Here is a 17,034-nt window from a genome sequence, read left to right on the forward strand (position 1 = left end):
GCAGCTCTTCCTGTGAATTCTTTCAGATAGCTGGACAAGAAAAACCAAACACACCAGTATAACAGATGTCAAATCTATCTCAGTGCAATGTGCAGCTTCTTCTGTGCCATTGTTTATTTTTTCTGCATCTCAAGTTTTGTCTAAGAATTATTCAGAACTCACTGATGGAGCTGGAGGAAGGATTAGCAGAAGGTGAAGTCGAGTACAGTATCACAGTGAGAAAACTAATACGCTGCTTTGACAGTGTTTGGGTGTCTTCGCGCAGCCGGGCAGGAAGAGCCGACTGCCGATTATTGGACTGGCAGTCTAAACATGTTCACCGCGAGCTGAAGGGAAGAAGACCTCAGGCCTTTCAGCAGTGGTTAGTGTTCAACAAGTATCAAAGGAAAAGAGGGAAATTCTTGAATGGAAAGCTGAAAACGGAAACACTAAAAGCCCCCCCTCTTCCTCAAACTCGCTGACAGTCAGAGAAATGGAGAAAGGGTTAGTTCCCTGAGCACGGCTAAGCCTAGTACAAATGATGCCAGTGTAAGGCCTGCTGTAGTGCTGAAGAGATAAGCCACTGATACCAAATGTTGATTAAGAGACTCGGTCCAAAAATTGGAGACTAATAGACACTTATCCGCAAAGCTTTGGGTAGGTGGAAAAATGATGAATCAAAGGAATCTAATTTGGCTCTGATGTTTTATTTCAAACTGTCAGAAGCTGATTCACAAAAGCCAATAAACCTCTGTCACCAGACTTACTGATGCTCCATAGTCTTTTCTCCTGGTCAATGCTGTTGTAGTTTTAACCAAAATTGTTCGAAACAACTTCTCCCAGGTTGGATTGAGTAGATCAGCGTACTTGTGTTACAGCAGGAGTGTGCGGATATGAAGTAAAGCAGGCTGACGAGGGATGGAGGGAAATAGCAAAAGAAAGAGTGACACTGCACAAAGCTGCTGAAAACTCGAAAAAGGGAAAGAAGGTTTCAACAGTTGTGCAGTATTACAAATGCAATAGTGGTCTATCCTCTATCCTCTGATCCTGGCAGAGCAACAGTGAGAGCGTCTGGACGGGATGGAGGCTTTCTATGCTCCCTCTCATTTAATTACAACACAGAGCTGCAGGATTAGACAGGGGCCTGTGTTCACAGCCTCATACTGGCACTACCACCGAGCTGCTTCCCTCTCCTCTTTCCCCAAATCTCCCGCCTTTCTGTTTTCTGGAATTATCTCCCCTCTTCTTCTTTTTAATATCTTCCCCACTTGTCTTCTCGATCCGTTTCTCTTTCAGACTGTTTCTCTGATTAAATCTTTCTTTGTTTAAGCTTTTGTCTTCTCTGTTCTCTTTTCCACTAGTTCTGCAGTCACCATCCTCTTCCCGTTTCTCTCCCCCTCTAATCCTCCCATCCTGTTTTTGCCGGAATTTCATCTGCGATGCAGACACATCTTTATCTCTGTCTCAAACACATGTTTACTCTTGATTATAAAGAGACAACTGTGAATCCTTTAAGTGACAAAGTTGTGAGCGGGGCATGTGTTTGCTTGAAAATATTTGTGCATGTGTTGAAGTGTGTGATTGTGACGAAGTGAAGAGTGTGAGCTACGCGTTAATGTGTGTGTTAGTTTGAGGTGTTTGTGCCCCGGCGGTCTCTACAGACTATGATGGCACACTGCCTGGGCAAGCCTACACACACACATGCGCGCACACACCTCCACACACCCGCCAACACCACCCATCCCTACACATGAACTCCTCTCTTGATTAATGGAAATCCCATTTTTGTTTCCAGCAGCATGGCTAATTAAAGTGGTAGTTAAAATAGTGCTCATTAGCTTGCTGCCACAGAGCCCGGCGACCAAGCCTTCTAATGACTGGTTGTAGCTGGCTGAGTGCTGCAGGGGCGTCAGCAGAAGAGCCATAGAGAATACAACAGTTAGTGCTGACTACTGTATCCTAACAGTCATAGTATACTGTATTCACAATGCACTGATACTAATTAATATTCACTGAATAATGAATGTGCGCAGGTGGATGGATAAACAGTATGCTCATCACAGCTACGAGTAAACAAATGCAATGCTGCTGCCGCACACAAACAATAAAAACAATAATGACAAAAAGCATGAAAAGAAACCGAATAAGCCAGAACAGATTGTTTTAACTACTGTCCCCGCTGCACTCCACTCACAGCTACGGCCATAAGTTCAGCCCAGGCCTGAACAGAAAAGCCAATTACAGCTGTGGATCTCTCCAGCAGAGATATGAGCTGCAGCTGAGAACCCTTCATAACCTGCTGCTACTCTTCCACAGTGAGGACCAATTTAGCATTAGTCTGTGTGGGCAGAGAAGAACTGATATGACAGACAGCACATTATAAGATCAGACAATTAGATCATTTAACTCCCATCTGAGCAAAAAGCCTTTTCCTTCTTCACTTGTGAACTAAATCTTTCTGAGTGGACTATGATCATTATTTTGTAGACACAAGCATAGGCGTTTCTAGTCCATTTTTGGGCTAGAAACGCTTCTCACACTCACCTCTAAATTGAATCCCAGCACCCCTAAAATTTGAGAGATTTTTAATTTTTTTTTACTGTATGTCCTTTTTAACAAGCTACAAAAGTTTCAAAACCATACAGTACTACAAAAATCCAGCAGCTCCACCACGTTTTACATGTTGTGCATTGCATTTCAAATGAAAGTCAAAAAAATAACTCCAATGTCAATTTTTGGTATTTTTGTTACTCACTATAGGGGGCTGGTTTACTCCAGAAACCTACATACTGTTTATGTATATGTTGAGGAACTACTGTATCAAAATGAGTAGTCTTTCCCTAGAAATTAGTGTTACCATATGTTTCTTTTATGATTCCAATCCATTTCTCTTTCGCTGTGGCTCAACATTTTAATAACCTTTATCAGATTCGATTGTTTAGTCACAGACTTTCCCAAAAATTGTTATACTTTTCTTTCACAAATGTGGGAATGAAATTGCATTAAAATGTACAAAACAGTGAAATTTATTTTGCACGGCTCAACACCCCTAAACATCCGATCCTAGAATCGCCCCTGGATACGAGCTTGATTTCCATGCAAGCAGTTTAAGTATAACTCACATTTCTACGAGGGAAGGTGGTGAGGAGCTTGAACCCTTCAAAAGGGTATCCCTTGGAGGCCACAAAGTCGAAGAGGACCTGAAGCTTACAGCTGCCCTGGAAACGCCTTTCCAGAAACTCGCCGCTTGGTGTTCGAATTCTCAGTTTGCTGATTTGCTCGGCTGAATCCTCATCTGGCTCCGGCGGTAGGGCCTGCTCCAATGACAAGCGGATAGCCTGCAAGACAGGGTGCAGAAAAAACAGTAATTCAGTCAGTGTAACACGATGAATATTGATGAGACATGTCCAAATATCTATATTACTTCACTGTCATAAAGCAGTGAATCGTCTTGATTATAGAGCACAAAGGTAACAGAAGAACCATGACATCGTTTAAGACCTCAGTCAATACATGTAGATGAAGAAGCTGGGGATAAAAGTTGTTTTTTTTTCAACACTTCACATCGCTCACATTATTCTCAGCATACTGATGCAAGAAAATGATTGAAGTACATTTTAACAAGTGAGGCAGAAATATATAAGGGATTAATTTTACTATCTGATTCACAGCGTTGAATGACAGCCGGGATGTTTACATACAGGTGCAGCTGGGATGCAGCTGTCTTTACTGGTGCTGCAATTCTTTTTTAAAGCTCATTAGCATGACAAAGCCTGCTTTCTTTCCATCTTACAGTTTGCTCATTTTACAGCAGAGTCATGACAAGAAATATTGTGACAGGTGATTTAAATGAAAAAGTCAAAAATACAATTAATGGGACGCTGCTGGCCTAGTGCCACATATACAGAGGCTGTTGTCCTTGTTGTAGCAGTTGCAGGTTTGAGTCCCGGCCTCGACCATTTGCTGCATGTCTTCTCCCAATCTCTACTCCCCACATGTCCTGCCTCTCTTCAGTTGTCCTATCCTATAAAGGCAAAAAATGACCCCCTCCGAAAAAACCTTAAAAATCCAATAAATCTGATGATTCAAAAACAGAACATTAGCAGGCACTTTATTACATTTCTTCTTGATTAAAATGTCTATCAATTTCAACTATTATTTGTTCACAGAGATAAACAGCATGGCAAAAAAAATTATCTGGAGTGCAAGAAACATATATCAAGATCCAACTAAGTGCACTTACAAAAAGAAGCCATCTCTGTGTTTTAATTCAATTTAAACCAGATATTCAAGAGGAACACTGGCACTGACTGTGCAAACAAGTACAAAGAATAGCCTAGAAGTTGTTCCCGGAGTCTGGTTGCAGTACCGTGTCCTCCAGTTCAGTTCAGGATCATCTTGTCCTGAAAATATTATTAAATCTGTTGCACTGCGTCTCACCCTGTTCCCTAAAGCCTGGTGTAGCTTAGAGGGATGCCAAGTACATTTTCAGTGAGTAAAGACTGTGTCCCTCCTGACTATCTCAGTGTCTACTTCAGATAGTTTTAAGTCTTGTTTAATAAACACAGATATATTTTAAAGACAATAACTTAATATGTCAACACACCATGACATTGGCCTTTCTAACACAAAGACACCGTTGACTGTTGTCTTCCACCAAAAAACTAATCAGCTCTCCTGTGCTACAAGAACCGCGCTTCCACCACTCCCTCGAGCCTTCCTCCTCTCTCTGCTCCTGCCCCTCTCCTCCCCCTTACCCCCCCCTTCCCCCAGCTTGTTGTTCCTGTTTGGCCAGCCGGGGAGCATATGCTGTGACAACACGCCCTGGCTTTATTTACACACCATAATGCAATTATATTTCATAAGAGTGTACAACAGTAGCTCATTAGCAGCTTCTGGTGTTGGGTGGGCAGGGTAGCGCGCGTGCCGCTCCGCCATCAGCTCCCTCAGGTATAAGAGCTGATGCTGACTAAGTTAAAGGGGCCCCTTGGGACAAACTTACAAACACACACACACACACACACACACACACACACACACACAGACATACAACACAAAGGAGTATGTGTTAGGTGGAGGCCATACAAATGCAGACAGTCAACCACAGACATAAGCATGTAAACCCACAGAAGTGAGAGGTAGCGTCCCTGATGAAACCACGGGGCACGCGTCTGGTGGAGCCCCGGGCTCAGGCTGCTCCACACAAATAAGGCAGAAGCATCTCTACCTCCATTAATCTTCCTCTTCATCTATGCTAAGCTAACCACAGAAAGCAAACAGGTGCACCTGACAGCCACACAACTGTCTGCTAAGACCCCCTGAAGGAGGTAAATAGTACAAACAAACTACACTGGCACATGAAACACAGACACAAAGCAGCCCCTCCCCGAGCCACCCAAAATCAGAGGGAAAGCACTCCCACTAGTATTGTCCAATCTCTGGTGGCAAATGATGTGTTGTCTGTTGTGTCTTCTATTTACATTAGAAGATTATGAAAACAACTGTAAACAAAGCACAATTATTCTGAGTTGAGGATGGGTTAAAACAGCTCGATACAATCTATAAAAAAAGGCTTCCAGTAAATGGATCGATAAAAATGTCTTCAGGCTTTAAGTAGGACCAGGGATGTTCCAATCTTGTGATAATCTTAACTATGCCAATCTGTCTTTAAGAATATGAGGAAATAACTCCAAGATTAAGAGCAACATTTGGAGGTAAATGCTGAAATCCAATGTCAATTCATGTACTTGGAAGAGATAGACCGATATGTTTTTTTCAGGGCTGATACAATACCGATCATTAGTAGTCAAGGAGGCCAATAACTGATAATTAGAGCCGATATTTATTTGCAGTAAAAGGGAAAATATTGTCGTCAAAGTTTTGAATAATACAAACTCCAAACCCTTAACTTTGTTTAAATGCCTTTAAGCATATTTAATTAAACAGCTTTTCAGATTTGCAACATGTTAAAGGTTTTTTTAATCTTAGACAATAAACATCTTTGTTTTAAAACTTTAACAAAAAGTGCAGGGAGCTCCCAGGCTTAACAGCATGTCTTATAAAGTTAAATGATAACTTAAACAAATAAATAGCTCTCTAAAGTTTTCTACGGTAAATAAAGTTTTCCAAAATTTCAATATAACTAAAAACTCATACAACCCCACTCAAAAAAACTTAAATATTTAAATATCCCTTTAAAAACCAAGATAAGTGAAAGATTAACATTTCAATCACTAGTAGTTGTAGGGGCCACAACGGATGCTGCTCAGCTCATCCCCTGTAATGAGAAACTGCAGGAGAAATGAGCCAAAATAACCACGTTTTAGTTTGATCTCTTATCGGCCGTAGGATTTTTTAAAAATGGCCTATGCCGATATGCGTCAAAATGACGAATATTGGCGCCGATAATCAGCATGGTCGATAATCGGTCTATCCCTAGTACTTGGATAGGAACAAGTAAAGATTATACAGTTTCTGACACATAAATAAAAGTTTCCTCAGAGTCTGAGTCAAACTACTACAAGCAGCTTGTGAATTACTGTAATTTTGTCTTCTAACACTAATAATATTTTAAGTTTTGTTGTTTCAAGTGTAAGTTTGAGTGTATATTTTGCAATTCTTAACAAATGAAGATCGAAGTAAATCACTCAAAAATTAAATCAAAAGTAGAAAAATTGATGACACTTCAAAGGAAGAAGATGCTTCGTTACTAACCCTCCTTGTTTGCTTGCACTTTTTGAACTTCTACAATCGCTGCGTAGCAGTGTTAGAAACATAAGTCTCTGTTGTCCAGTCCCAGCAGCTGTTGTTGGCTCTCATACTTATGAATATCTGGACTGTAGCATAAGACTGACTCAGTGTGTTAGTTCAGGAGACACCATGGAAACCAGTGAGCTTTGGCAAAGAAAGTCAATATAATTAAGAAACACAGGGCCATATTGGCTATTGTTGTTTAAAACACACAAGCGTGCACACTGCGTTTGGTTAGTGGACTACAGTGATATAATTATGAAGGCCCTGCCCAGGTCTCTTTTGTTGCTTTCTGTTTAACTTCAGTGACAAATCACCTGAGCGAGCCAGGTCATCCAATCCCTCTCTCTGCCTCAGGCTCTCTGCTCCTGAGTAAACAACAATCAGCGGGACTACACTGTGTTACTATAGATTGTATTACTGCACTGGTGCCATCCTTACAGACAATTATTATTTTCCTGCATGCGTGACAGTGTCTGTGTATGTGTGTTTGTGTGTTTGTGTGTGTTGAACCCCCTTCACATTCAATAATTGTTTTCAAGTGAACATGTGTGTGTTTGCTCAGGTTTTGTGTGTGCATTACCTCAGTGTATTGTTCACTTGGGTTTCAATAAGAAGCTGTACTCTATACCAATGTAAAGCAGTAAAACAGAACAATAACTGTGTGTTTGTAAGGTGACATTCACAGGGATCTGACTGTAATTAGGATATTTTATTTGTTCTGAAATGGCTGTATGCCTGTTCCCCACACTACACACGCCTCACTGCCTGGAAGGCTTTACCAGAACCGCAATCTAATTGACTCATTATTGTGAAGTGAGAGCAAGACAGATGATAAAAATATCAACAACAGCACAATGGCACAGTCATTGTGTGCTGGCAAAACATATCACTGCTCAGCCTCACACTGATTAATCTGGAATATCAATTTAGGTAATTTGCATAATGTGTGTATGATGTGTGTACGGCTGCTCCTCTCACCTCCTTCTCCTCCTCCTGCTCCTTTCTCATCTGTTCCTGGCGAACCTGCTCAGCCTCCTCTCTCTCCTGGGCTTCTCTCTGAAAAAGGAAGAAAGTAATTTAATCAAATGGGATGTAACAGCAGAATCAAAGTCTAAATACAAAAGGGATTAGCAATGCTGAAGTCAGTAACTGTGTTCCCTGCAGGTTGCAACATTACCTTTGACAGAGGTGGAATTTTCAGTCAACCGGCAAATCAACTGCCAGTCAATTTTTTGGCCTTGGTGTCATTATACTTAGTGCTCTGCTATTTCATCTGTGTATATTGACATTGGTCTTGTGCTTAGTATTATACATCTTTAGTATAGCAGCAACTTTGGTATAATCAATAGTTATACTGTGAACAGAATTGGTTTAAAACTATACAAAAATTATTTAAAGGTGACATAATTCATTGTAGAAATGATTCTTCTGCCTTCGACAAACTTGAAAATGGCATGACCTCCATTTATAGTCCAGTATGCTAAACTTACCGTGCACTTCTTCCAATAAATTATTTGCTTTGTCACAGCAAACATTATTGAAAAAAATCACCTTGAACTAAAATACCTTTTTGCGGTCGGCCTCTAAAGACAGACGGTAGGCCTCGTCCTGTTCTCTTTTCACTGTCTCTCTTGCCTCTCGCTCGTCCTGTGTACAGAGAGGGAGAAAGAGAGTGGAGCCCATTAACTAACAACACAAAAAAGGACGCACAAGCACAAAACATCTAAGCTGAGGTGCCGGGTGTGGGGCAGCCAATAAGAACCAAGGAGAAAAAAAAGTAGTATGTCAAGTGTGGTTAGGTGCAAACACCAGGTATGAAAGAGTAGCAACAGAGAGGGAATCCATTGTAACCGGGCTGTCATTTCACAGACCCGGAGCTTCTTTTATGTTTCCTCATCTCAGTTTCTCCGTCCCTTTCTCTTTCATTCACTCTGCCTCTCTCTTCCTGTTTGTACAGAGGGACGGGGACAGGCGGCCCTTCTCTTTCTACCTGCTGTGGCTACAAAATGTTTTATAAAGACCTGGACTAAAGACGAGTGTCCATTGTGTTAACGCTGCACAGCCATTAGTTTTCTATTTTGTGAGGGCCCATGCTGTGTGCCAGTCCGGATATGGCAAAGTAAGCTTATTGTGATGATCAGAGGGCTACTGTGCAGCTAAGCAAAAGCACAGTGTGTATTGTTGTATTCAATTGGAAAATGCAAAGGATACATTTGTGCTTTTGGCCCGTATAATGGATGAACATTGAAAGGAAACTGTAAAAGAATGGTGGAGAGGGACAAAAGCATCAAAAGTGGCAACCCTCAATAGACTGGTTCTGAGTCACGCAAACAAGTGGCTCAGTAGTTCATGTTTGGGACTCTTTCTTTAACGTTATAATGTGTTTTTGAATGCATTATTTACCTTGAATGGCATTGTGTGCATGAGTGGCACAACATGATTTTAATCTACTGTGAATCTGCTATGTATCTTGATTTTAAGACCTTATCTTTGGTGGGAAAAAGATGCAGATTTCCAACATCTTTTGCTATGGCTAGTCATTGCATTGGCTAGATATGGTAAGTAGTCAAAAATACAAGTTGTCACACATCTTGGATTTACTTCTAGAAAATTGGGGAAAGCTGTAAAAAATGAAAAATAAAAAATACAATATTTTTTCCCTACTGTTTAAGTTTGGAACCAAGTGGCTTAGAGTGGCTTCATTTGGGAGAAATTATATAACTGTCAACTCAAGAGTATCATTTTGATCTTGTCTCTTGTCGTTTCATGCCTTTTTAACTTCAGGTTCAGGAGCACTTGACCAAAACAGAAGACGGTTAGTTTAAGCTGCTCTTCAAATGTAATCAATGGAAATTGACCTGAACTCAAAATGTTCCCCAATGCTGACATTCACAGACAACAAAACCTGCAGCAAGTAATCAGCCTGTTACTAACTACACTAAGTAAAAACACAGACAACCATAGGAATGACTGGCGAGTCAGTAAGGTTGGTTGGAGACACAATGTGGCTGTCCAGCTGCTCCATTTCCAGACAAACACAAAAGTCAGTGTCAGAGAGGAATGTCTCGGCTGGGTGGATGTCTGTATTCGTGTCTGAGTTTGTCTTTGGAAAGGTGAGGTTTAAAAAAAAAAAAAAAAGTGAAAAACAGAAAGGAGAATGAGAGGGAAGCCAGCAAGAGAGGGATGCCTCAGAGCTACAGAAGATCGGATTAGTCAGTAACAAGGTTGACTTCACATTTGAAATAGGATAGGTCCTGTCAGATACAGGATATACGGAAGTCTTACTGATAACTAATCATCACAATTGAAAATGATGTTTTCTTTATCAGTTAGCCTCTTTGACGCTGTCTTTTTGAGACCTTATCTCAAGGCGTTACTCCCTGGTAGGCAGAAATTGACATTGATGCAGTAATTCATGGTAAAGAGTCCCAAACAAGTATTGACTGAAAAAATTAACATTTTTTTAGTAGTCTGATATTTCTGTGTTTAAATTATTTTTTGATTGATCTTTGGAAAAATTAATTTTAGTTAATGGGTTTGGATTTTTATCAACAAGGAGCCAAAGTCTTTGAAATAAAAAAAGAGGGTTGAAGTATTCCACTTTACAAACATGAACATAAGCATGTATAAAAGGTAACCTTTATGAATGAGATTAGAAAAAATACATATACATACACTACCAGTCAATAGTTTGGACACACCCTCTCATGCAATGGTCTTTATCTATTTTAAGTATTTTTGACATTGTAGATTAATACTGAAGACATCAAAACTATGAAATAATCTGGTTTTGCCATAATATGGATTACAACAGTGGTCAAATAGTGTTATCCATTGAGTACTAACCCTACCTCTGAACAACACAACTGATGGTCTCACACACATTAAGAAGGCAAGTCATTCTACAAATGAACTCTTGACAAGGCTCATGTTAATTAGAAACCATTCCAAGAGACCACTTCATGAAGCAGACTGAGAGAATACCAAGAGTGTGCAAAGCTGTCATGAAGGAAAAAGGGGGTACTTTACAGAATCTAAATATAAAACATTTTCTGGATTGTTTAACACTTTTTTGTTCATTAGATAATTCCATGTATGTTCTTCCATAGTTTTGATGTCTTCAGTATTAATCTACAGTGTTTCAAATAATTAAAATAAATACAAACCCATGAATGAGAAGGTGTTTCCAAACCTTTGAATGGTAGTGTACATACTTTTTCACTTTTTCTTATTTATTGAGATGCTTCTGTGTGTCAAAACAGCAACAAAACATAGCTTAACAATACCACTCAGTGAGGTCAATATAATATAATATAATGCAGTGAATCAAATCAGCCTGGTGAGAACAGGGTGAACGGTGAATATAATCTTATTTTTGGTATCAAGCAAAACGAGTCCTCAGTACAGTATCAGAAACTGTCAAGGAGTGAAAGCTGGCATCCAAAGTCTCCTCAAATTGTTATTTGCTCATCCTGTGATCAGCCAGGTCCTGATTTAAATGTTAATTTTGCCAATCTTAGACTGTTTAATCTCAGCAAAGTTCTTGTACAGCAGCTTGTGTTTAGACAACATTTAAGATTCAGAGTGAGAATCGGGTTTTGTAGAAAGACATGCTTATATTGTTCAAGGAAAGAAATTAAGAAGAGTATCCTTTTGGTGTCTGTGCTGAAGCACTGAGTTCTCATAATACTGGAGAAACTCAAAAGATTACTCCACCTTTAGTGTAAACCTACAGAGCACAGTCTCACCTGACACATGTCCATACTCTGAATACCTCTTGTTGTTTCTTGTCTTTAATGATCATTACAATTGTGACAAGACTGATGAATCCAAAATGAAGACTGAGCATTGTAGCAATAATGACAAAAAGAGAATGACTTTCGCTCAAAATCTAGTGATCCATGTGAGGACGCTGAGGCCTCAGGGTGTGTCTGAGACGACAATCATTCCTCAACCAAGGTTCCCATAACTGGAAAATGCTTGGTCTATTACATAATAACATTTTTGAAGAGGCTGTTTGCTTGACTGATGATTTAGCTGTTAAATTCTTAATATGATGTGACACCTGTCATCTATAGATACAGTAGTCAAAAAATGAGGCACGCACGACAATGTTAGAGAGACAAGTGTGGGAATAAGAGAGGCTATGACAAAGCCTTTCATAGCTTGTTCTGTAAACATAGGGAGTAAAATATGGTCCATCTAAAATACATAAAGCTTAAAACTACTAACACAATTATTTATAACACGCTTGGTGACCTTAAAAGGAACTGTAATTTTAAATCCTCTGAGACCATAAGTTATTCAAAGTAAAAAGAAAAGGAAGCACGGAAGGGTTCATCTAACGCCCATCTGCTGAAACCTGTCTGGACAAAAACAAATTGTATGTTGTTCATACTCTTGTTTGATGTCCCTGAGTAAACATTTAAGGAAGAGTTTAAGAGGGTCAGGTGAAAGTCTGAAACAGTCTTACTATACCAGATTCCTGCCCAGTACATGAAAGACTTCCACTTCACTCACTTTTTGTATAGATCGTATCTCTCAATGGTGTTTGTCTAGGTTCTATTGGAGTCAAAGAGCTAGCCGCCAGACAGAGAGCTGCACAGTATTGCCTACATACTGGAAGAATGGGAGACAAGTCTGAGTCCTGTACCTATTCAGAAAACTGTAGACGGCATACCAAACAAGCACTAAAGAGGACGAGGGGAAATGGTTAATTGTTCTCTCTTTGCCATTTGGAATATGCCACAGTGTAACAATACTATTTGCTCCATCCCAGCATCTTGTCATTTATCTTTTAGGCAGAATGTCAAAGACATACTCAACTGTTTAATATAGGTTACATCCTAGAAAGTAAGAGAGGAAAGTCAGAAGTAATTGCATTTACTTCAAACAAAAACCTGTTTACCATCTGACCTCTAAGAATTCCCATTTGAGCTCCACATGTAGGTGCAAATGGAGGTGACACATTATTGAAGTCCTTAGGACAACTTTATGTACTTAAAAAGAGAACAAGGGCCTGTGTCCACTAACAGTGTTTTTAGCACTGGCAGCACCCATAACCTCAATCTTAAAACACTTCACCGGCACTTGCTCTTGGCAGGTTATGAAAGTTGTCCACAGCACTTTCCTCCTTTGATAGTGAAAGTTAAGTCTGTTTCAAAATGCTTTTTATGCTTCATGTAATTCATTCAATAACATTTTACAAGGAAACTGTATGAACAGTTGATAGAAATTGTGTTGTAGCATTAGCACAAGGTCTCAACCTGAAAATTGTCCCCTTGAATAACTAGCTTGGTTATTTTCTTCTCCATAAAGACATCTGCAATTGATGTTGAAAAAGATGATATCAGAAGTCCTGCGCCTACTTGATTTGACTTGTTCTTGAAAGGGATGCGAGGTTAGTGAGCATGATGGTGATATAAAAGTTTAGTGGCATTTTATTACTCTGTTATTATACTCTAATACACAGGAACACATTTCTACTAGCCTATCTTCAAAAATTAGAAGACTGGGATGGTTGTTTATTTGAAACTAAGAAAAAGAAAGATAAGGATAAGTATTTGCTTTTCTAGGCTGCCCGAAGTATTAACAAAATGTTGTACTCATAGTGCTATTTGTGTTTCACTGCAGTCAAAGGCATTCTGATCATTCTCAAACCTTACCTCATCTTTGATGTCCTCTTGTTGTTGTGCTGTAAAGATTTCCATTGCGCCCATTAACCTCATCATCAGCTCATCCACTGTTGTATTGCCTGAATGTATACAAAACATCAGGATCAAAATGTGCACAGTCATTTAACATTTTTCTCAGTAATTACAGAAAAATAGTTTAGAACATTAATGAACAACCTTGAATAACATTTAGAACTTCATTGGATGTTCGTTTTCCCATGACTATAAGGAGAAGAGGGAACTGGTCTGTCTTGTAAGTTCGTATAGTCTGTGTCACCACACTGCCAAAGTGCCTCGTACACATGGTGAGTAGTCTGGAAGACAAAGACATAATGCGATTAAAATGACTTTGTTTGATCTATACAATTCGGTGTGGATTTTCTTGGAACAAACAACATATTTCAGAGCCTGTAACTTAAGGTATACACCACAAAGCACACACATAAATACAGATGAACATAACACACACATGGGAGACATACTATATGGAAGAGAAATACACACAACTCGTGGCATTAAGGACTTTAAAACCAATTCTGCATTTTCTTATTCCATCAGAGTGACATGCTATCTCAATTGGAACCACAGATGAATTAGTATTCCTCACCAGACACCAAGAATTGATAGGGCAGGAGAGGATTTCTTATTCCATTACAAAGACAGAACTTTTAAATTAACATTTCAGAGAGGGAAAAGGGTAGCAGGCAGCCGGGGCCCCACCAAGCTCCCTGTAAATGTCATAATATTAATGAATTGCTATAGACTGAATGCAAATATAGATTAGGTTTTTCTCCTGCCTTTTAATAAGATCTACTTTAATAACTGCCTGGTAAAATAGAGAAGTAATGGAATGGATAGAGGGACAGCAGGTCAGAGGTAGAAGATATTCGGAAGGCACGTTGTCTGCAAGGGGGTGTAACTCATTAAAACATAAAGCCAAAGCTGAGCCAGCTACTTGCAGTCTCCTAAAACTGAAGAGGGGAGCACTCTAAGTCATAGTGGCACTTTTTAAAGCAATAATCAAAACCAGTACATGCAAAATATGGATGGTAGAACTCTGAGTGACCTTTGTCGTGAAGTATAGAGGTTGGGTACCCTAAATCCTACTGATCATTTTGTCCTGACATTTGTCCCTGTTCAGACCTCAACCTCAATGTACTATAACAATAGCTCACAGGGAAACTCTAACCTGTAATGAAAGGCCAGGTGAACAATGGACACTAACTTGAAGGGTAACCCAATCTCAAAGCTCCCATCTAATACAAGACAACCTGCTTCGGTTTCTACCTCAAAACTAAGAAAGTCAGTGGGTCCAAGTACAAGCTATCATTCCAATAGAAAAACACAACCTAAACTTCTGTGTGTCCACTGAGACTAAGAATGACAGAAATACTGTAACCCGGATATGAAGCCCTCAAAACGACCTGTAGAACAAGTATGGACACAACAGTGGAGTCGGGAGGAAGTCAAGCCACTGCAGGAACTGAGGTGAACAGTTCAGCACAGTTTCATCCAGCCTTAACATAACATGATGAAGAATGTAGTCTTGACTGTACCAGACTGGCCTTAATATCCTTTAGGGGTAACTTAATGTAGAGGAAACACCTGCTTCAAACTTACAACTAATGTGGGTTTAAGGCTCTGCTCGGATGGTTAATGTGATTGGCAGCTTCTAATTTGTCACCATCCCATCTCCACCTCTCGCTGCACATCCAGACAGCTAAAATAGTTAATGTTTCTCTGGACTGTCAGATCACATTTCTTCACATCAAAGTGGTGCATGATGATGCGAGTAGACTGGTTAGACCTGACATTTACTTCACTGAGCACTTGATGAGTCAGGTTAGTACAGTAGCACTGCAGGGAATGTTTTTGCCAGCCACCTGTTCAGGAGCATGTATGGGAACCGGATGCTCTGATAGCTCACTGTGTCATACACACTTTGTTTCAGAGCAAACGTGGACATGTTTTGATTTGAAAATGACATTTTGTTCTCCCTTGCAGCGAGTCATGTTTTCACATAGAAGGATGTCAAAAGAAGAAGTCATGTGTAATGAGTGAGTTTGAGCCTTGGTTTGTCCCTGCTGTGAGAGGTTTAGAAAAGAACTTTCACTTGAAAGGTCACATCCAAAAACATGAACACCTGTATTGGTTGGTAACTGAACAGTGTAACAATGTAAATGTGTTAAATGTTTGAGACAGGCCCATTTATGTAGTGAAGTAGGCCTGCTTGATACAGGAACAATTCATAATGTGTGTGGAAAATTGTGAAATAAAGGCTTCAAATAGGTAAATATGAAAAAATACATATAAGATTTAACTCACAATCAGTCTATCTGTTGTAATTCATGTTTTGCACCCTACCTGGATTTATAACATATCCTTCATGAATCCTAAATTAATCCAATGATTAGGGTTTGTTCACAGATAAATAAACCATTTTTTATCAGAGGGTGGCTGATAGCCTGCTTTAGCTTCATCTTGCTGCATTATAATGGAGTGAAAGCAATGTGCACATAATCACAATGCACAGTCCTGTTGCTAAAAATCCAGGCTTTGTTTTGTGTTTGTTACAATAACAATGAAAGTGAAATTTATTGTGCAGCTCTATTGTTGACAAATCCAAAATTTAGACTTTTTAGCAGAGCTTCGAGCATGCTAGCATTAAAATGTGTAACATATTTGGAAAAGCAAGACTCATAAAGACATAGAATGTTCTTCTCTCAGAGTGTTTATCTAGTGATAGTTTCAATATTTGCCATGTGCAATGACAGTGCAATGCCAGTATGATATATCAGATTCATTTCCCATGGGTGACAATTATGCTGGCATCCAATCATGAAACTGCATTTATGCATAATTAATCATTTAACTAGGAGGCTTGTGAGAATACAGAGCCAAGCAATAGGCACATTCCAATACCAGCAGGTTCATCACACACAAATACACAATCAGGATACTTTTCTAACAGCCTGTGTGACTGGTGCCAATCACCAGTCACTTTGGATCAGCCAGAGAGCGTGAGAATGCGGAGAAACCGTGTAAGTGTGAGTGAGCGAGTGTGCACATGTGCATGCATGCGTTAGCAGCAAAGCTGTGACTAGCTGTGTGAGATGAAAAGCTCCAGATGTTGCCTGCCTTTTAAATGTGCAATAAAAAGGCTCAGCTGGGGCAAAAAGCAAAGGAGGCCGATGGGAGAGAAAGGAAAGTGGAATGAAGGAAGGAGGGTATTTCCTTAAAAGAAATAATGGAGGGCTGAGGTCAGGGTGTGAGACTTTCTTTAATGGCTGCTACCAGAGGGCAGGCTTAGCTCTGGACGCTCTGGGGAGAGGGAGGGAGTCCATGTAGTGGAATAAAGAGGAGGGAAATTAAGAAAGATGGAAGCATAAGAGAGGTGAAGAGAGAATATGAAAAGATGCAGCAGAAAGGTGAGGGAGCGCTCAAAGAAATATGAGATTTTCCCAGAGCACAATGATAATGAGCAAACCTAATCAAGCCCTCAGATGGTCCACTTTACTGTCCACCTCTTCTTAGCTCAATCAAGCTGAACAAATTCTGATGATCTATTACACATTTCAGAGTAAATTTGTTTTCACATAAATGTCCAATATTTTTTTTCAAAATCCAA

General features: G+C 39.7%; 1 protein-coding gene across 2 annotated transcripts in view; it reads right to left on the minus strand.

The window, feature by feature from the left end:
- faf1 (Fas (TNFRSF6) associated factor 1) overlaps positions 1–17,034 on the minus strand; it is a 70,356-nt gene that overhangs the window by 7,262 nt on the left and 46,060 nt on the right. For both annotated transcript variants that reach the window (XM_034710864.1, XM_034710871.1), the window contains 5 exons: positions 13,584–13,720; positions 13,398–13,486; positions 8,299–8,379; positions 7,711–7,788; positions 3,102–3,317 (listed from right to left, as the gene is read on the minus strand). In XM_034710864.1, the coding sequence (XP_034566755.1) occupies positions 3,102–3,317; positions 7,711–7,788; positions 8,299–8,379; positions 13,398–13,486; positions 13,584–13,720 (601 nt within the window). The remainder of the gene's footprint in view (positions 1–3,101; positions 3,318–7,710; positions 7,789–8,298; positions 8,380–13,397; positions 13,487–13,583; positions 13,721–17,034) is intronic.

Source organism: Notolabrus celidotus, chromosome 2, assembly GCF_009762535.1.
Source record: "Notolabrus celidotus isolate fNotCel1 chromosome 2, fNotCel1.pri, whole genome shotgun sequence".
Lineage (NCBI taxonomy): Eukaryota > Metazoa > Chordata > Actinopteri > Labriformes > Labridae > Notolabrus > Notolabrus celidotus.